Genomic DNA, 21,816 nt, shown 5'->3' with positions numbered 1-21,816 from the left:
GTAAACCAAAAGTACCTGAGACCAGTCTCAATCAATTGAGAAAGTTTATATTGCCAAGGTGAAGGATGCGATGATGACACGGCCTCAGGAGCTCCTCAGGACATGTGCCCAAGGTGGTCAGGTACAGTTTGGTTTTATACGTTTTAGGGAGACATGAGTCATCAATCAATACATGTAAGATGTACATTGGTTAGGTCCGGAAAGACGGGCCAACTCGGGGCAGTTGGGGGGCTTCCACCTTATAGGTAGACTTAAAGATTCTTTTATTGGTAATTGGTTGAAAGAGTTATTATCTAAGGACCTGGAAGTAAATAGAAAGGAATAGCTGGTTATGATTATAAGGGGTTGTGGAGACCAAGGTTTTATCATGCAGATGAGGCTTCCAGGTAGCAGGATTCAGATAGAATAGATTGTAAATATTTCTTATCGGTCTTGAGTCTACCAGTCTTAAGGTCTCTGTGTTGATGTTTGTGAGGCATGTCTGACTACCACTTCCCATCATGGCCTGAACTAGTTTTTCAGGATAAACTGGAATTTCCTTGGCTTAGGATAGGGTCCACCAGTCAGTTGGGGGGCTTAGACTTTTATTTTTGGTTTACAGTTATGACATGGACTATAGAGACACATTTCTACAACACAGTAGAAGTGCAACATGAGAACAAAGTGCTTTAGGGGACAAGCGGAGGAGGGAGACATCAATCCCAGATGGGGAAAATCAATTCACTTTCTTTTTGTGTGTGGTGTTACTTTTTTACTTCAATGTACATCTTGAATGAATAACTATAGTTCTCCCTATGTGCTATGCGCTGTCTTAAGTGTTTTATGCAGTTAAGGACATTGAGATTTTACAGATGGGGAAAACAATGCTCACGACGGTCAAGTGACTTGCTCAAAGTCACACAGCTACTAAGTGGTAGAAAAGGCAGTTGAACCCAGGCTGCTTGGCTCCAGTCTAGTATCACGCGGAAAATCTCATGGGAGACGTAACAACTAAGTCGTGCTTCATTGAAGTATCTGCCCAGGTAGAAAACCGCAGGGCCTCTCTAGCAAAATCCAGAACCAGAAAATACTTGCTTAATTATGAGTTTCGTTCCTTCCTTTGCCCCCTATCCCCATTTAACGTGCAGAGGGATTTCACAAGCGCACTGAATGAAGACGCCGGCGACAATGGAACGCTAACTTCCGGCTACGGCGAGAGAGGCTGTTTCCATGGAAACAGTAACGGGTTGGCCGCTAGGTGGATTCTCGCGGTGCTTGAACCAGCGGAAGTGACGTCGCCGCTCTCGAGGCCCTCAGGTGGCTTGCCGCGGCCCCTCCTCCCAGAGCGGCAGCCTTTTCCCGCGCGTGTTGCCTTCGGCGCTCGGGCCGCCCGGGGGAAAACATGGCGTCTGCCCTGGAGCAGTTCGTGAACAGTGTCCGGCAGCTCTCGGCTCAAGGTGAGGCCCTAGGTCGCCGGGCTGGGCATGGGCGGGTACCAGGGACGGGCCTGCATCCCCAGGCGACGGGCCTGCATCCCCAGGCGCCAGCACGGACGGCTGGGACAGCCCTTTTAGTCCTGAGCCTATTCTCTGGGGCCGGGCTCGGGGTTGCGGCGTTTAGATTAGGACAGGATCGAGCGCGGCCAAGTGTAGGCAGCCCTCTCGTGCTCCGCCGTCCTCGCCGGCCGGCCTCCCCTCCCTCGGGCCGCCGGGAGCCCCCCTCCCCCCGGCCTGGGCCCCTTCAACCGGGCGCTTTGCTTGACAGTTTGGAGGTGTGACTTCCGCCAGGCGACATCTCGGGTGACTATTGGTCCTTTCTGTCTCTCTTGCCTTCGGTGATTGGCGCACCGCCGTGTCAACTTCGCCGCCGCTCCGCCGCCTGCTGACTAGGCCGCCAGGAGCGGGCAGGAGGCGAGTCGGTTCTGGGTGCTTTGGCTCTGCGGCTCGCCTCGGCCAGCTCCGCTGCCAGGCGGCGCACACTCGGGAACTCGTGCGCCTATTTTGGTCCTACAGAATGCTGCGGAAGCTCTCGCTCGTAGCTCTCCATTTCTCCTTTCTTTCTTTCTTTCTCTCTCTCTCTCTCTCTCTCTTTCTTTCTTTCTTTCTTTCTTTCTTTCTCTCTTTCTCTCTTTCTCTCTCTCTCTCTCTCTCTCTCTCTCTCTCTCTTTCTCTCTCTCTCTCTCTCTCTCTTTCTTTCTTTCTTTTTTTTGAGACAGAGTCTCTCTCTGTCGCCGAGGCTGGAGTGCAGTGACGCGATCTCGGCTCACTGCAACCTCAGCCTCCCGGGTTCAAGCGATTCTCCTGTCTCAGTCTCCCGAGTATTTTTTTTTTTTTTTTTTTTTTTTGAGACGGAGTCTCACTGTCTCCCAGTCTCCCAGGCTGGAGCGCAGTGGTGCGATCTCGTCTCACCTCAACCTCCGCCTCCTGGGTTCAAGCGATTGTCCTGCGCAGCCTCCCGAGTAGCTGGGATTACAGGCGCCTGCCACCACGCCCGGCTAATTTTTGTATTTTTAGTAGAGACAGGGTTTCACCATGTTGGCCTGGCTGGTCTCCAACTCCTGACCTCAGGTGATCCACTGGCCTCGGCCTTCCAAAGTGCTGGGATTACAGGCGTGAGCCACCGCGGCCAGCCCACGTGGCTCTTTTTTTTGTATTTTTTTGTAGAGATGGTTGCCCCCCACCCTCCCTTCCCGAGACGAAGTCTTGCTCTGTAGCCCAGGCTGGAGTGCAGTGGCGCGATCTTGGCTCACTGCAAGGTCTGCCTCCCGGATTCACGCCATTCTCCTGCCTCAGCCTCCCGAATAACTGGGACTACAGGTGCCCGACACCACGCCCGGCTAATTTTTTTTTTTTTTTTTTTAGTAGAGACGGGGTTTCACTGTGTTAGCCAGGATGGTCTTGATCTCCTGACCTCGTGATCCGCCTGCCTCGGCCTCGCAAAGTGCTGGGATTACAGGCTTGAGCCGCCGCGCCCAGCCGAGATGGGGTTTTTACCACGTTGGCCAGACTGGTTTCAAACTCCTTACCTCAAGCGATCCACCCACTTCGGCCTCCCAAAGTGCTAAGATTACAGGTGTGAGCCACTGCGCCCGGCCAGGACTCCATTTTTAGGGGTAGAATTGTGATGATTTTGCTCTCACTTTCCAGGTTGTTTGGTTCATTCATTGCATATGAATGTACCAAATTCTGAACCCGAAATTAGAATAATTAGATGCTGGCTGTGAAGGCCCCTTTAACTATCCCGTGCTTCAGTTTCTTCGTCTGCAAAATAGGTCCCTAGTTTATATAGAATTGTGAAGATTCAATGAGAGAAACCATGTAAAAGCACTTGAAACAGTGACTGTCATAAGGGGTGCAATAAAAACAGCTGCAAATTATTGTTACCGTCATTAATTGTAAAGTTCTAGGAGCTGCATGACCTTGGACAAGTCACCTTTAATCTCTGAGTCTTTTGTATCTCCATTGTAAAAATGGAGGGGTGCTTTTACCTCACTGGTATAAGACAAATGATCTGATATAGAGCTGCACTTAATAAGAGTTCTTTCTCTTTTTCCTTTTTCCTTTTTATTAATAGAAATTAGGTTCACAGGGAAGGCACAGGCTTGCTTTTTCCGTGAATAAAGGAACAACTGGTTTAATTTATGCCACAAATACCTAGTGTTCTCCATCCTGGGGTGTAGTGTAGTTAGAAACTTCAGGTTGAAATCCTGTCTCAGTCACTTCTTGTGTGAGCCATTTAATTTCCTGGGCCAATTTTCTTAATTACAAAACAGAACTAGGGCTGTTGTGGGCATCAGGTTATAGGATGCTATAGGAACAGTCTGCTAGACAGAGATAAATATGGTAACTTTCATTGCTGTCGACTGCTTTGCCTCACACTCACTGCATAGAAATCTTTGAGTTTCAGGCCGGGCGGGTGTGGTGGCTCACTTATGTAATTCCAGCACTTTGGGAGACCAAGCTCACTCATGTAATTCCAGCACTTTGGGAGACCAAGGCGGGCAGATCACCTGAGGTCAGGAGTTGGAGACCAGCCAGGCCAACATGGTGAAACCCCGTCTCTACTAAAAATACAAAAAATTAGCCGGGCATGGTGGTGGGAGCCTGTAGTCCCAGCTATTCGGGAGTCTGAGGCAGGAGAATGGTGTGAACCCGGGAGGCTGAGCTTGCAGTGAGCCGAGATCGCACCACTGCACTCCAGCCTGGGCAACAGAGCGAGACTCTGTGTCAAAATAAATAAATAAATAAAAGAATTTTATTGCCCACATCTCTGGTTGGACTGATTTCGAATGCACTCTCTGACACTTAAGCTTTTTTTTTACTCTGCCCTTGGCCCTGCACTAATTAATTATCTAATGATTTTATAGTGACCCAGCTTTTATTTCAGTCTCAACTTGGCACTGATTGTTAACTAGTAGAGAACTAATGGATTGCAATGCTTATTTCTGGGTGTTACAAATTATTGTTAATATATTTAGAGTAATGGGTTAAAAGGCAAATTATTCAACTGGAAGAAGTTACTTCATACCTACCAGTGAGATCTGTAATACAATGAAGATGAGTTGGTATTTCCCAGTTAAATCTGTGTGATCTCAAGAGGTGATACCTAATAAGATCACAGCTGTTTTATTTTTGTTTTGTAATGCATGTGTGTAATATGTTTCCTTTGCTTTCAGTAAAACATATCAAATTGAAAAGTGTTAAATTATCAAAAATACCTAGCTATAGTCACTTGTATTTTAAACTTTATACTATGTTGTATTCTTTTAGTAAGGAAAAGATTATGCAGTTCTGTAGAAATAGAGAAGTCAGAAACCTGAGGTTAATGCCCATGGTCTTAAATGTATCCCTACTGTTACCAGAAAGACAGCTAGAGTGTGACCATGGCATCTTCATGAGAATAATTGTCAAAATTGATGGGTCTACTTCGAGGTACCAAATCAGGCCTAATTTTTTTTTCCCCCGAGACGGAGTCTTGCTTTGTTGCCCAGGCTGGAGTGCAGTGGTGCAGTCTCAGCTTACTGCAGCCTCCGTCTCCCGGGTTTAAGGATTCTCCCACCTCAGCCTCCCTAGTAGCTGGGATTACAGGTGTGTGCCACCACACCCAGCTAATTTTTGTATTTTTAGTAGAGATAGGTTTCTCCATGTTGGCCAACCTGGTCTTGAACTCCTGACCTCGAGATCTGCCCACCTTATCCTCCCAAAGTGCTAGGATTACACAGCACCCTTCTGAGGCCTAATTATTAATAATTCTTTACCTTAGTTGTTAAAGCATAGCATTGCAGGCTGGGCATGGTGGCTCACGCCTCTAATTCCAGCACTTTGGGAGGCCAAGGTGGGAGGATTGCTTGGGCCCAGGAGTTAGAGACCAGCCTGGGCAACATGGCGAGACTCCTGTCTCTACAAAAAACTTAAAAAATAAGATGGACATGGTGACATACACCTGTAGTTCCAGCTACTCGGGAGGCTAAGGTGGGAGGATTGCTTGAACCAAGGACATGGAGGCTGCTTTGAGCTGTGATCACACCACTGCACTGCAGCCTGGGCGACAGAACGAGACCCTGTCTCAAAAAACAAAACGAAGCAAACATACTATTGCAGTATAGGGGAAAAATAGATCAATTAGGAGATTAATTCAACAAGTAACTGCTTGATGAGCTGCTAAGCAAGTGTTGTATTCTAGAGCTGGAGAAAGGGACAGTCCCTCCACCTGAGTTTACTGAATTACCTAACCACCACAGTCCCATGCGAGGCAGAGAGGGCAGATACCCAGCTTAGCCATGAGGAAGGGAGCTGAGATGAGGGTCCAGAGACGCCGCAAGTTGATTGTTGAATGTTGGACGAGGCTCAGTCCGGTAGCAGAGGATGTGGGGGAGAAGGACAGAAAACAGCCATGTGTAGAAGCATAAAGAGGAGAGAAGATAGATGTTGATTTTCTGAGCTTGCTGTGATCAGAGAGTAGGTGTGTGAGGGGAAGTAACAGGAGATAAGGCTGGAAAGGTAGCAGGGACCAGTTACTGAAGGGCCTTAGTCCAGGCTGAGGCGTTTGTACTTCTTAAAGTCATTGGAGTAACTTGATTGAATGCACAGTTTAGAACAGACAGTAGGCCGGGCACGGTGGCTCAAGCCTGTAATCCCAGCACTTTGGGAGGCCGAGGCGGACGGATCACGAGGTCAGGAGATCGAGACCATCCTGGCTAACATGGTGAAACCCCCGTCTCTACTAAAAAATACAAAAAACTAGCCGGGCGAGGTGGCGGGCGCCTGTAGTCCCAGCTACTCGGGAGGCTGAGGCAGGAGAATGGCGTGAACCCGGGAGGCGGAGCTTGCAGTGAGCTGAGATCCGGCCACTGCACTCCAGCCCGGGCCACAGAGCGAGACTCCGTCTCAAAAAAAAAAAAAAAAGAACAGACAGTAATATGGAGTGTGGGTTGGGGGGGAGAAAGATCACAGTAGGCAGACCATTTAGAAGATTTATGATGTAGGCTGGGCGCAGTGGCTCACGCCTGTAATCCCAGCACTTTGGGAGGCCGAGGTGGGTGGATCACGAAGTTAGGAGTTCAAGACCAGCCTGGTCAAGAAGGTGAAACCCCGTTTCTAGTAAAAATATGAAAAATTAGCCAGGTGCGGTGGCAGGCACCTGTAATCCCAGCTACTTGGGAGGCTGAGGCAGGAGAATCGCTTGAACTCGGAGACGGAGGTTGCAGTGAGCCGAGATTATGCCACTGCACTCCAGCCTGGGCGACAGAGTGAGACTCCGTCTCAAAAAAAGAAAAAAAAAAAGATTTATGATGTAATCCAGAGAAAAAATGATGAGGATCTGAATTAGGGCAGAGAGGGGAGAGAGAAAGAAATGGAGCTGAGAGACCTAGGAAGTAAAACTAAATCATTTGGATGCAGAGAGCTGTTAATAGTAACATTTGCATTTCAGCTTGGGAGACTGGAAAACAGAATAGAGAAAAAGGTGAAACATTCAGAGTCAGAGAGAAGTGGGAGGTCCAGGTAATCTCTAACTCGTTTTGAGACCATGGATAGGTTGATTCACCCCTCCAGTCCTTCAGGATCCTCATCCGAAATGAAGGAGATGTAAGAATCCTTTTTGGGCACTTCAGGCTCTGAAGTACAAAGTTGTGGTTAGAGTTCCATTAGTTTAGTTAGTGCTGTAGCTAAAATGCAGTGGTGGTGTTCCTGTTTTCCAGGGCAAATGACACAGCTTTGTGAACTGATCAACAAGAGTGGGGAACTCCTTGCGAAGAACTTATCCCATCTGGACACTGTGCTCGGGGCTCTGGATGTACAAGAACACTCCTTGGGCGTCCTTGCTGTTTTGTAAGGGGCATCTTCTTTTATAGTTTTGTGCTTGTTAAAACCGAACATTCTGCACTTTCTGGCTTTATTTTTATTTATTTGTTTATTCAAGACGGAGTCTCAGTCTGTCGCCCAGGCTGGAGTGCAGTGGCGCAATCTCGGCTCACTGCAAGCTCCGCCTCCTGGGTTCTCGCCATTCTCCTGCCTCAGCCTCCCGAATAGCTGGGATTACAGGCGTCCGCCACCACGCCCGGCTAATTTTTTGTATTTTTAGTAGAGACGGGATTTCACCGTGTTAGCCAGGATGGTCTCCATCTCCTGACCTTGTGATCCGCCCGCCTCAGCCTCCCAAAGTGCTGGGATTACAGGTGTGAGCCACCGCGCCTGGCCCTGGCTTTATTTTTATTTATTTATTTATTTTTGGTATGGAAAGTAAACTATTGTAAACAACATTGAGCTCTTTTGCAAAACTAAAGTTATAGCAGTTACAGTTTAATCATTCCAACTAATCATTGCTTGTTATATTTTGTTCAATTTTATCTTTTTTTCTTTTTCTTTTTTTTTTGAGACGGAGCCTTGCTCTGTCGCCCAGGCTGGAGTGCATGTGTCCGGGCACAGTGGCTCATGCCTATGATCCCAGCACTTTGGGAGGCCGAGGCGGATGGATCACCAGAGGTCAGGAGTTCGAGACCAGCCTGGCCAATAGAGTGAAACCCAGTCTCTACTAAAAATACAAAAATTAGCTGGGCATGGTGGTGAGTGCCTGTAATTCCAGCTACTCGGGAGGCTGAAACAGGAGAATTGCTTGAACCTAGGAGGCGGAGGTTGCAGTGCACTGAGATCGTGCCACTGCACTCCAGCCTAGGCGACAGAGTGAGACTATCTCAAAAAAAAAAAGAAAACCTTTATGTTTATACAAATTCTGAAAAATTTGTTTTAAAAAATGGCCATCTCAATTGTGGGGACTATAGTTTGCATTTATCTGAGTACTTTTATTCATGTAATCCATAGGATTGTCCACATTTTCTAAATTAAAAAGAAATTCGGAAGAGTACTGCCACAGGGCATGGCAGAATACATTGAATGAAAATATCGGCTGGGCACAGTTGCTCATGCCTATAATCCCAACACTTTGGGAGGCCAAGGTGGGAGGATCATTTGAGGCCAGGAGTTTGAGACCAGCCTAGGCAACATAACAAGTCCCTATCTCTGCAAAGAATAAAAAAGTTAGCTGGGTGTAGTGGTACATGCCTGTACTACTGGGTGTAGTGTACATGCCCAGCTTCTCAAGATGCTGAGGTGGGAGGATCACTTGAGCCCAGAAGTTCAAGGCTTCGTAAGTTACAGTTAAGCCATCGCACTCCAGCCTGCATGACAAAGTGAGACCTTATCTCAAAAAAGGAAAAAGTATCAAAGGTCCAAAACAACATTGCTTAGAATTCTCTTCAAACAAATTTAAGCTATTTAAGACCAAATTAAATAGACCTTATTTTAATTGGGGTTCTTTGTAACTGTGTACTTGACAGTAATTCTCTTGATGTTATAGTATTATAAATTGGGATATTGTGGTTGTCATGACATTTGAAATGATATAAATAAACTGAGAAGAAATTGACTTAAAGTGAGAGTCTGGCTTCACTTACACTGGGATTCCTGAGACAAAGGTATGTGTCTGGAGCAGAGTTTAGAGAAGAATCTTTGTCAGAATGGAAGGATCTAGAGTTATGCTTGCAGTATGGTGGCCACTAGCCATATGCAGCTATTTAAATTAAAATTAAAGATTCGAGTGTACTTGCCATGTTTCAAGTACCCAGTAGCCACATGTGGTCACATGTCCTTGTCTTAGCACAGATCTATAACATTTCCACCAGTGCAGATAGTTCTATTGGACCGTGCTGGTAGGGATTTTTACTGTCTGTATTTTCTTATTTATATGAAAGAGCAGATGCTGGGCACAGTGGCTCACACCTGTAATCCTAGCACTTTGGGAGTCTCTGTTTGAGACCAGCCTGGGCAACATAGCAAGACCCCATCTCTACAGAAAAAAAAGTGTGGCCAGGTATGGTGGCTTATGCCTGTAATCCCAGGACTTTGGGAGGCTGAGGTGGGCAGATTGCCTGAGCTCAGGAGTTCGAGACCAGCCTGGGAAACACGGTGAAACCCTGTCTTTACAAAAAATATAAAAATTAGGCAAGCGTGGTGGTGTACACCCATGGTCCTGGCTACTCAGGAGGCTGAGGTGGGAGGATCACTTGAGTCCAGGAGATTGAAGCTGCAGTGAGCTGTGCTTGTGCCACTGCACTTCTGCCTGGGTGACAGAGCAAGACCTTGTCCCTCCCCTGCCCCCTAAAAAAAAGCCGGGTGTGGTGGCACATGCCTGTGGTCCCAGCTGCCCAGGAGGCTGAAGTGGGAGGATTGCTTGAGGCTGGGAGGTTGAGGCTACAGTGAGCTATGCTTGCACCAGTGCATTTCAGCCTGAGTGACATCAAGACCCTATCTCAAAAAAGAACAGACAGCTGGCCGGGCGCGGTGGCTCAAGCCTGTAATCCCAGCACTTTGGGAGGCCGAGACGGGCGGATCACGAGGTCAGGAGATCGAGACCATCCTGGCTAACACGGTGAAACCCCATCTCTACTAAAAATACAAAAACTAGCCGGGCGAGGTGGCGGGCGCCTGTAGTCCCAGCTACTCGGGAGGCTGAGGCAGGAGAATGGCGTAAACCCGGGAGGCGGAGCTTGCAGTGAGCTGAGATCTGGCCACTGCACTCCAGTCCGGGCGACAGAGCGAGACTCCGCCTCAAAAAAAAAAAAAAACAGACAGCATGCATGTTTTATACACACATAAACTCACATATACATATATATCAGGTGAATAATGGACATGAAAGCATTTTGAAGCTGTAAGGTGTTTTACCATTGTATGTGTTAGGTAAGGTATGGAAAGAACCCTGAGATTCTGGCTGAGGATCCTGGTTTTGAATCTATATATTCTTCCAATTTTGAGTTGTGGGGCCCAGAGCTTCATATTTTTATTTTTTATTTTTATTTTTATTTTATTTTATTTTATTTTTTTGAGACAGAGCGTCAGCTCTGTTGCCCAGGCTGGAGTACAGTGGCGTGATCGCTGCTCACTGCAAGCTCCGCCTCCCGGGTTCACGCCATTTTCCTACTTCAGCCTCTCGAGTAGCTGGGACTACAGGCGCCTGCCACTACGCCCGGCTAATTTTTTGTATTTTCAGTGGAGACGGGGTTTCACCGTGTTAGCCAGGATGGTCTCGACCTCCTGACCTCGTGATCTGCCTGCCTAGGCCTCCCAAAATGCTGGGATTACAGGCGTGAGCCAGTGCTCCTGGCCCTGAGCTTCATGTTTTTATTTATAAACTGGCAGTCGCAATGCTTCACTGACCTATTGTGAACCCCAAGTGAAACTGTTTCTCACGTGTCTAATAATTACAAAGTGTAAATACGGATGTATGGTGACATTGTTAAGTCAAATAATGCAGTATAGATGGAAGTAGACAAACCAAAAGACGTAGGAGAAATTATTTTTTTTTATTATTTTTTTTTTTTATTTTTTTTTTGAGACGGAGTCTCGCTCTGTCGCCCAGGCTGGAGTGCAGTGGCCGGATCTCAGCTCACTGCAACCTCCGCCTCCCGGGTTTACGCCATTCTCCTGCCTCAGCCTCCCGAGTAGCTGGGACTACAGGCGCCCGCCATCTCGCCCGGCTAGTTTTTTGTATTTTTTTTGGTAGAGACGGGGTTTCACCGTGTTAGCCAGGATGGTCTCGATCTCCTGACCTCGTGATCCGCCCGTCTCGGCCTCCCAAAGTGCTGGGATTACAGGCTTGAGCCACCGCGCCCGGCCGTAGGAGAAATTATGATTAGGTAATATCCATTTAGTTTTTCTTTTCTTCTTTCTTTCTTTCTTCTTTTTTTTTTTTGAGACAGAGTCTCACTCTGTCATCCAGACTAGAGTGCAGTGGCGTGATCTCAGCTCACTGCAACCTCCGCCTCCCAGGTTCAAGCGATTCTCCCACCTCAGCCTCCCAAGTATCTGGGACTACAGGTACATGCCACCACACCCGGCAAATTCTTGTATTTTTAGTAGGGAGGGGGGTTTCACTATGTTGACGAGGCTGGTCTTGAACTCCTGACCTCATGGTCCACCCACCTTGGCCTCTCAAAGTGCTGGGATTACAGGCATGAGCCACTGCACCCAGCTTTCTTTCTTTTTTTTTTTTTTTTTCCTTTGAGACACAGTTTCACTCTGTCCCCCAGGCTGCAGTGCAGTGGCGGGACCTCTGCTCACTGCAGCCTCTGCGTCCCAGGTTCAAGTGATTCTCCTGCCTCGGCCTCCCAAGTAGCTGGGACTATAGGCGCATGCCACTATGCCCAGCTAACTTTTGTATTATTAGTAGAGACTGGATTTTGCCATGTTGGCCAGGTTGGTCTTGAATTCCTGACCTCAAGTAATCTGCCTGCCTTGGCCCCCCAAAGTGCTAGGATTAGAAGTGTGAGCCACGGTGTCCGGCCTGATTTTTCTTGAAATTATGTTTCAACAGTACTTTTTTTTTCTAGAAAAGAACTTGAAATTTCCTTACAACCAATGCCTTAATAGTGCTAGTTTACATGATTTCTCTCCTAAAACCTATCACCACGCCTTCTTGGAGTGTTTCTTATGGCAGTTGATGGCACCATCTGCTGAGTTACTTGGGAAGGATCACCTGAGTCCTCCTCACCATTCCCCTCCTCCTGTCCTGCCCATCAGTTGTTCTGTCAGTGTTATTCCCAAGTAGATCACACAGCTGATGGCAGCATCTTTAACCTAAGCCTCTGCCCACCTCCAGCCAGCCCATAGCTCTCACTCTTGGTCCCCCTTAGTATGTTCTCAAAGCAGGAAAAGCAACAAGTTTTTTGTTTTTTGTTTTGAGACGGAGTCTCCCTCTGTCGTCCAGGCTGGAGTGCAGTGGTGCAATCTCAGCTCACTGCAACCTCTGCCTTTCAGGCTCAAGCAGTTCTCATGCCTCAGCGTCCTGAGTAGGTGGGATTACAAGTGTGCGCCACCACACCTGACTAATTTTTGTATTAGTAGAGACAGGGTTTCACCGGATGGCCAGACTGGTCTGGAGCTTCTGGCCTCAAGTGATCCACCTGCCTCTGCCTCCCAAAGTGTTGGGGTTACAGGCGGGAGCCACTGTGCCCACCTGCAACAACTGATTTTTTGTTTGTTTGTTTGTTGAGATGGAGTCTCGCTCTGTCGCCCAGGCTGGAGTGCACTGGCACGATCTAGGCTCACCTCAAGCTCTGCCTCCCAGGTTCACGCCATTCTCTTGCCTCAGCCTCCCAAGTAGCTGGGACTAAAGGTGCCTGCCACCAGGCCTGGCTAATTTTTTGTATTTTTAGCAGAGACGGGGTTTCACCGTGTTAGCCAGGATGGTCTCGATCTCCTGACCTCGGCCTCCCGAAGTGCTGGGATTACAGGCGTGAGCCACCACGCCCGGCCTTTTTTTTTTTTTTTTTTTTTTTTTTTGAGACAGAGTCTTGCTCTGTCTCCCAGGCTAGAGTACAGTGGCACGATCTCAGCTCACTGCAACCTCCGCCTCCTGGGTTCAAGCAATTCTCCTGTCAGCCTCCTGAGTAGCTGGGACTACAGGCATGTGCCACCACGGCCAGCTAATTTTTGTGTTTTTAGTAGAGATGGGGTTTCACCACATTGGCTAGGCTGATCTCAAGCTCCTGACCTTGTGATCTGCCCACCTCAGCCTCCCAAAGTGCTAGGATTACAGGCTAGGATTACCACGCCCAGCCTATTTGGCTTCATTTAGTGGAATTTTTCATCTTGAAAGTTGTTCCTAATTAAACATATATATGTATATATATGTACATATATGTGTGTGTATATATGTATATATGTGTGTGTATATATGTGTATATATGTGTGTATATATGATGTGTGTATATATGTGTGTATATATATGTGTATATATGTATGTGTATATATATATGTGTATATATATGTGTGTACATATATGTGTATATATATGTGTGTATATATATGTGTGTGTATATATATGTGTGTGTATATATATGTATATTTTGTTTGTTTGAGGTGGAGTTTTGCTCTTTTTGCACAGGCTGGAGTGCAATGGCACCATGTCAGCTAACTGCAACCTCCACCTCCCGGGTTCAAGCGATTCTCCTACCTCAGCCTCCCAAGTAGCTGTTATTACAGGCATGCATGCACCACCATGCCCGGCTAATTTTTTGTATTTTTATTAGAGACGGGGTTTTTCCATGTTGGTCATGCTGGTCTCGAACTCCTGACCTCAGGTGATCCACCCGCCTTGGCCTCCCAAAGTGCTGGGATTACAGGTGTGAGCCACCATGCTGGGCATAAACATATTTTTCTTTTTTCTGGGTTTTTTTTTTTTTTTTTTTTTTGAGATGGAGTCTCGCTCTGTCACCCAGGCTGCAGAGTGCAGTGGCGCAATCTCGGCTTACTGCAAGCTTAGCCTCCCAGGTTCATGCCATTCTCCTGCCTCAGCCTCCCAAGCAGCTGGGATTATAGGTGTGCGCCACCACGCCCGGCTAATTTTTTGTATTTTTAGTAGAGATGGGGTTTCACCGTGTTAGCCAGGCTGGTCTCGATCTCCTGACCTCGTGATCCACCTGCCTCGACCTCCCAAAGTGCTGGGATTACAGGCGTGAGCCACTGTGCCCAGCCACATATTTTTCTTAACCCTTATTTGTGTCTGTTCTGTATCTTGATTGTGCAAAATAACCAGGTCAGGAAAATCTCACGGATTCTAGTTCTTATTTATTTGCTTTTTGAAACTGGATCTTGCTCTGTCACTCAGTCTGGAGTGCAGTAGCATGATCATAGCTCACTGCAGCCTAAACCTTCTAGGCACAAGTGATCGTCTAGCCTCAGCCTCCCAAGTATCTGCAACTACAGGTATGCACCTCCACACCTGGCTAATTCATTTTTTGTAGTAGAGACAGGGTCTCACCATGTTGCCCAGACTGGTCTCAAACTCCTGGCCTTAAGCAGTCCTCCTGCCTCTGACTCCCAAAGTGCTTGGATTACAGTCATGAGCCACTGTCCTGGCCTAGTTCTTAATTCTAAAAAATACTGTTGCTCATTTGATTTTACAGAGTATCGGAGGCAGGATGGATTTCTTGGATACGTTGCTTCTGTATTTTATCCCATGAACTATCAGGGTAATTTGATTATTTTCTCCTTATTCTAGGTTTGTGAAGTTTTCTATGCCCAGTGTTCCTGACTTTGAGACGCTATTCTCACAGGTTCAACTCTTCATCAGTACTTGTAATGGGGAGCACATTCGATATGCAACAGACACTTGTAAGCTAAATAACATTTTATTCTCCATTGAAAATATTTTGCCTTTGTGGTTATATTTATATTTTCAATATTTTGTTATTGTATCTAGTTGCTGGGCTTTGCCATCAGCTAACAAATGCACTTGTGGAAAGAAAACAGGTAAGAAATACTATTCAAGTATTCCTAGTTTTGTTAAAATACGTAACTAGCTTACACAGTGAACTACTTTATTAAGATTCCGGTTAGTACTGAGCATCCACCACCTACGTATCTGTGGTCACTTGAGAGCACTCACAGTCAGTGCTGTAAGCACAGGAAGCCCTCACGTCCCCTGAATGAGGTGGGGGCATGGGGAGGTGTGGCGCCTCAGGGAGGCTGCTGCTGGAACCAGCAAGTAGTTGGAATTACCAAGCTAGTACCGTGTTTTTGTTGTTGTTGTTTTGTTTTTGAGACAGAGTCTCGCTCTGTCGCCAAGGCTGGAGGCACAATCTTGGCTCACTGTAAGCTCCGCCTCCTGGGTTCACGCCATTCTTCTGTCACAGCCTCCCGAGTAGCTGGGACTACAGGCACCTGCCACTATGCCCGGCTAATTTTTTGCATTTTTAGTAGAGATGGGGTTTCGCCGTGGTCTCGATCTCCTGACCTCATCATCTGCCCACCTTGGCCTCCCAGAGTGCTGGGATTATAGGCGTGAGCCACTGCACCCGGCCGCTAGTTCCCTTTATGTTGTAATATGCTGGGTTTTGTTTATTACATTTTTTGTTTTAACTTTTCATTAGGACATTATTTTAGCCTTACAAAACGCTTCAAGAATAATATAACAGATTCTCATACATTTCACCTAGATTCTCCAAATGTTAACATTTTATCACACTTCTTCTTTTTTTCTCTTCCTCTCTGTTTTATTCTGAGCCATTGGAAAGCAAATTGCAGATATGCTATTGCTGTTCTTTATCCCTAAATACTTCAGTGGGTAAAGCCTAAAAATTAGGACCTTCTCTTACATAGCACAGTGTAATGGTCAGCATCCAGAAATGAATTCTTACTTTTTTTATTTTATATTTTTTTCGGAGACAGGGGCTTGCACTGATGCCTGGGCTGGAGTGCAGTGGCGCCATCTCTGCTCATTGCAACCTCTGCCTCCCAGGTTCAAGCAGTTCTCCTGCCTCAGCCTCCTGAGTAGCTGGGGACTACAGGTGCATGCTGCCAGGCCCAGCTAATTTTTTGTATTTTAGTAGAGACTGAGTTTCACCATGTTGCCAGACTGGTCTTGAACTCCTGAGCTCAGGCAATCCTCCCGCCTTGGCCTCCCAAAGTGCTAGGATTACAGGCAGGAGCCACCACGCCCGGCCCAGAAATGAACATTAATATAATGCATCAACAAATTGACAGACCCCATTTAAATTTTTGGCCAGTGAAAAGGACTGTCTTTTGCTATAAAAGGACATTAGCTGTTCAGACAGTGTACTGTATAGCAAAAGAAAACCATGCATTACATTGCTTTGTCTCTTTAGTGTCCCTTAATCTGGAACAATGCTTCAGTCTTTATCTTTTATAATATTAACACAATTTATAATATGGGTTTTTTTTGTTTTTTTTTTTTTTTTTTTTTTTTTTTTTTTTTTTTTTGAGGCGGAGTCTCGCTCTGTCGCCCGGACTGGAGTGCAGTGGCCAGATCTCAGCTCACTGCAAGCTCCGCCTCCCGAGTTTACGCCATTCTCCTGCCTCAGCCTCCCGAGTAGCTGGGACTACAGGCGCCCGCCACTTCGCCCGGCTAGTTTTTGTATTTTTAGTAGAGACGGGGTTTCACCGTGTTAGCCAGGATGGTCTCGATCTCCTGACCTCGTGATCCGCCCGTCTCGGCCTCCCAAAGTGCTGGGATTACAGGCTTGAGCCACCGCGCCCGGCCTTTTGTTTGTTTTGAGATGGAGTCTCGCTCTGTCGCCCAGGCTGGAGTGCGGTTGCGCAATCTCGGCTCACTGTAACCTCCGCCTCCTGGGTTCACGCCATTCTCCTGCCTTAGCCTCCCGAGTAGCTGGGACTACAGGCGCCCGCCACCACGTCCGGCTAATGTTTTGTATTTTTAGTAGAGACGGGGTTTCACCATGTTAGGATGGTCTTGATCTCCTGACGTCGTGATTCGCCCGCCTCAGCCTCCCAAAGTGCTGGGATTACAGGCGTGAGCCACCACGCTCATCCTATAATGTGGGTTTTTAAAGTTTTTATTTAGTTATTTATTTTTTTGAATTGGAGTCTCATTCTGTTGCCTAGGCTGGAGTGCAGTGATGTGATCTCAGCTCACTGCAACCTCCACCTTCCGGCTTCAGGCGATTCTCGTGCCTCAGCCTCCTGAGTAGCTGGGACTACAGGCACGTGCCACCTTTCCCAGCTGATTTTTGTTTTGTTTTTTGAGACAGAGTCTTGCTCTGTCATCCAGGCTGGAGTGCAATGGCACAATCTCGGCTCACTGCAACCTCTGCCTCCTAGGTTCAAGCAATTCTCCTGCCTCAGCCTCCCTAGTAGCTAGGATTACAGCTACCATGCCTGGCTAATTTTAGTAGAGACAGGGTTTCACCATGTTTGGCCAGGCTGGTCTCGAATTCCTGACCTCAGGCGATCCGCCTGCCTCGGCCTCCCAATGATTTTTGTTTTTTTTTTGGTTTGTTTGTTTGTTTTTTTGTTTTGTTTTTTTTTTGAGACGGAGTCTCGCTCTGCCGCCCAGGCTGGAGTGCAGTGGCCGGATCTCAGCTCACTGCAAGCTCCGCCTCCCGGGTTCACGCCATTCTCCTGCCTCAGCCTCCCAAGTAGCTGGGACTACAGGCGCCCGCCATGTCGCCCGGCTAGTTTTTTGTATTTTAAGTAGAGACGGGGTTTCACCATGTTAGCCAGGATGGTCTTGATCTCCTGACCTCATGATCCGCCCGTCTCGGCCTCCCGATTTTTGTATTTTTAATAGAGGTGAGGTTTTGCTGTGTTGGCCAGGCTAGTCTCTAGAACTCGTGACCTCAGATGATCCGCCTGCTTCAGCCTCCCAAAGTGCTGAGATTACAGGTGTGAGCCGCTGCACCCAGACAGGTGTTTCTTTTTAACTTGAAAGTGAATTTAAGATTAGTGATTTGAAAGAGGCTGAAAATAGAACCAGTTGTTATTTTGTAGTACTAAGTAACTGTGTTTGAAAGAGATGGTTAAGAAAAATCATGAGTTTTTGAAAAAGCTATAAGTTATTGAGCTATTTTTAGTCTCTTCGTGTGTATATATATATATATATATTTATTTATTTATTTATTTTTTTGAGATGGAGTCTTTCTCTGTTGCCGAGGCTGGGGTGCAGTTGAACGATCTCAGCTCACCTTAACCTCTGCCTCCCTGGTTCAAGCGATTTTCCTGCCTCAGCCTCCTTAGTAGCTGGGACTACAGGCGCATGCCACCATGCCTAGCTAATTTTTGTATTTTTAGTAGAGACGAGGTTTTGCCACATTGGCCAGGATGGTCTCGATCTCCTGACCTCGTGATCCACCCACCTTGACCTCCTGAAATGCTGGGATTACAGGTGTGAGCCACCGTGCCCAGCAATTTTGGAAGAGACTATATTTTAGTCTTCCAAAAACGGATTATGCCTCATTTGACACTTGGTCTTGTTATTTATAATCAGGGCAGGAAACAGTCCTTTTGAAATCTATGGTATTAGTTTTGGTAGTAATTTACTGCCAGGCAAGGGGTAGACTGCCCTATGGGAAAATGCCAACACCCTTATCCACAAGTAATTTTCCTAAACATAGGCTGTTGTTTCTTGTATAATAAGTGATTTGGAAAGTTTTCATTTGTTTAGATGTTAATATAATGAACTATTCAGAAAGGAATACTGTTTTTGATTATTGATCTTCATTGTAAAAATAAAAGCTTTTTATAATTTAAAAAATGGTGCTGAGTTATCTAAAAATTCCAAGAAACAGCTTAAGAAAACGTTTTCTGACTTAAATGGTACAGAAATTTCCTGAAAGAGTATGGAAACCTCATATTGCTATTTAAAGGAACCTATCAATTAGTGTTATTTTTTATTTGTAAGTGACAACATAAGATCCAATGTGCTGCCATCTTTGAGAACTTATCTGAAAGAGATGTCATTTCTGACAGCCCCTGCGAGGAATTGGCATCCTTAAGCAAGCCATAGACAAGATGCAGATGAATACAAACCAGCTGACCTCAATACATGCTGATCTCTGCCAGGTAAGCAGCCAAAGTGTGTGATTCACACCAACTCAGAGGTGTAGGTTGTTGATGGGCTTGCTTAACATTGGGTTTGATAAAGAAGGCAAGTTGGCGGATATTGTGATGTGTTATAGAAGTCAGAATATGTAGATACATCTGTTACATTCAGGCGGGTGCTGGATGCAAACTCTAGGATGGGGCTCAACTAGTAAGCTTGTTGAACAGATAGGGTAATTAATAGTTGTAACTTTTTTTTTTTAGACAGATTCTCGCTTTGTCATCCAGGCTGGAGTGCAGTGGAACGATCTCAGCTCACTGCAACCTCTGCCTCCCGGGTTCAAGCAATTCTCCTGCCTCAGCCTCTTGAGTAGCTGGGACTACAGGCACCCACCACCACATCCGGCTAATTTTTGTATTTTTAGTAGAACAGGGTTTCACCACGTTGGCCAGGCTGGCCTTGAACTCCTTCCTGACCTTGTGATCCACCCACCTCAGCCTCCCAGAGTGCTGGGATTATAGGTGTGAGCCACCATGCCCGGCCCTAGTTGTAACTTTTTTTAAAATCCTGAATCATTTTTTTTAAATTGTGGAACCTGCTGGGAGTGGTGGCTCACACCTGTGATCCCAACACTGGGAGGCTGAGGCTGGTGGATCACCTGAGGTCTGGAGTTCCAGACCAGCCTGACCAACATGGAGAAACCCCGTCTTTACTAAAAATACAAAATTAACTGGGCGTGGTGGCACATGCCTGTAATCTCAGCTACTTGGGAGGCTGAGGCAGGAGAATTGCTTGAACCCAGGAGGCAGAGGTTGTGGTGAGCCGAGATTGTACCATTGTATTCCAACCTGGGCCGTAAGAATCAAACTCTGTCTCAAGAAAAAAAAAAAAATTGTGGAACCTGAAACTTAACATATCTTATACCTTAAAATGTTATTCATTTATCTTTTTTTTTTTTTTTTTTTTTTTTTTGAGATGGAGTCTTGCTCTGTTGCCCAGGCTGGAGTGCAGTGGCATGATCTAGGCTTACTGCAACCTCTGCCTCCCAGGTTCAAGCAATTCTTCTGCCTCAGCCTCCTGAGTAGCTGGGATTATGGACGTGCACCACTACACCTGGCTAATTTTTGTATTTTTAGTAGAGATGGGGTTTTACCATGTTGGCCAGGCTGGTCTTGAACTCCGGACCTCAAGTGATCCGCCTGCCTCAGCCTCCCAAAGTGCTGGGATTACAGGCGTGAACCACTATGCCTGGCCTCATTTATTTATCTTATTTTGTGAGGAGGGCAGGTATATAATGAAGTCTCCTTTCCATTCTGTTTGCTAGCCATCTATTTCTTCTCTACAAAGGAAACTATGTTAGTAATTTCTTGTGTATCCTTCCAAAGACTTTATGGACATAAAAGCAAATATGAATATATATTTTCTCATTTTTTACATAAATTTTAATCTATGCAGACTCTTCTGTGGCTTGCTTTTTGTATTTAACATATCTTGGAGATGATTCCGTAGTGGTTACTCTACAGGTACAGAGTAGTCTATAATATGAGTATGCCATGGTTTCACAAGTCTGCATGGGGTATTTACATTGTTTCCTTCAAGAGTAACATGGTGTGTGGATTATTTCAAACACATGTTCTAGTTTCATATGAAGATGTGTCTTTTTTTAATGTTTTAAAAAAATTGTGATTGAGGTACAACATACAGACAATAAAATACTAAAGTGTATAGCTCAGTGAGTTCGTATGCATGTCTATACTGCATCTCCATTAGCTAGATAACTATTCTAAGGGCTTGCTTTCCTGAGTTGCACAATTTCCTACATTTACCTAAAGGATTAAAACACTGGAAAGGATTAATTAAAGGAAGCACTTCTATTTTTATCACACCATGCTGGTCTCTTTCCATTCCACTAGTTCAGTAAAGAGAAAGAGGACACACTCTTGCCTTCTAATTAGATGGGTAGGGATAGGTTAAGGGATAACTGAGTCTTGTCTGTAGAATTCTCTATTCTCAATCGTCTATAGCATGCTTGGCCTGATAGCTGTTTAGCTTTTTATAAAGAAATGCTCCACCAGGTGAGGTGGCTCACGCCTGTAATCCTAGCACATTCAGAGACAAAGGTGGATGGATCACTTGAGGTCAGGAGTTCGAGACCAGCCTGGCCAATGTGGTGAAACCCTGTCTCTACTAAAAATACAAAAATTAGCTGGGTGTGGTGGTGCACGCCTGTAATCCCAGCTACTCAGGAGGCTGAGGCAGGAGAATCACTTGAACCCGGGAGGCAGAGGTTGCAGTGAGCCGAGATTGCGCCACTTCACTCCAGCATGTGTGACAGAGTAAGATTCCGTCTCATTAAAAAAAAAAAAGGTAATGCTATTTTATTCTGAATGGCTAAGAAAATGGAGTACAGGTTGATTAGTCCTAATCCGAAAATTTGAAATCCAAAATGCTCCAAAATCTGAAATCTTTAGAGTGCCAACTTGGCACTCAAAGTGTTCATTGGAGCAATTGGATTTCAGGTTTTCAGATTAGGGATGCTTAACTGGTATGTATTCTGCAAATATTCCAAAATTTGAAACACTTCTGGTCCTAAGCTTTTCAGATAGCAGATACATGAAATGTGTTGACATTTAGATCATTTTAGTCAATAAAATGTAAAACACAATTACATTATTTGGAAATTTCTGGAATCTATGAATTTTCTTCTTCTGCTAATACCTGCCTAAGTAAAATTAAAGTGATGATTTAATATCAATTTGTTCACAGCTTTGTTTGCTAGCAAAATGCTTTAAGCCTGCCCTTCCATATCTTGACGTGGATATGATGGATATCTGTAAAGAGAATGGAGCCTATGATGCAAAGCACTTTTTATGTTACTATTATTATGGAGGAATGATCTATACTGGGCTGAAGAACTTTGAAAGAGCTCTCTACTTTTATGAACAGGTAATCATCTCTCTGAAAATTAGCTGAGGTTGTTCT

General features: G+C 45.9%; 1 protein-coding gene across 4 annotated transcripts in view; it reads left to right on the top strand.

The window, feature by feature from the left end:
* Positions 1-1,264: 1,264 nt before the first annotated feature.
* The window catches only part of COPS3 (COP9 signalosome subunit 3), a 38,874-nt gene continuing 18,322 nt past the window's right edge, over positions 1,265-21,816 (top strand). The window contains exons 1-6 of one of the 4 annotated variants that reach the window (XM_030923637.1): positions 1,269-1,436; positions 7,178-7,307; positions 14,536-14,648; positions 14,737-14,786; positions 18,694-18,854; positions 21,601-21,780. In XM_030923637.1, the coding sequence (XP_030779497.1) occupies positions 18,804-18,854; positions 21,601-21,780 (231 nt within the window). In that variant the 5' untranslated portion in view covers positions 1,269-1,436; positions 7,178-7,307; positions 14,536-14,648; positions 14,737-14,786; positions 18,694-18,803. Of the gene's footprint in view, positions 1,437-7,177; positions 7,308-14,535; positions 14,649-14,736; positions 14,787-18,693; positions 18,855-21,600; positions 21,781-21,816 lie in introns of all 4 variants that reach the window. The other 3 variants (XM_010370940.1, XM_010370941.2, XM_030923638.1) reach the window with 3 other exon arrangements.

Source organism: Rhinopithecus roxellana, chromosome 19 (genome assembly GCF_007565055.1).
Source record: "Rhinopithecus roxellana isolate Shanxi Qingling chromosome 19, ASM756505v1, whole genome shotgun sequence".
In the NCBI taxonomy this organism is placed as follows: domain Eukaryota; kingdom Metazoa; phylum Chordata; class Mammalia; order Primates; family Cercopithecidae; genus Rhinopithecus; species Rhinopithecus roxellana.
This window is presented reverse-complemented; position numbering and strand designations above follow the sequence as displayed.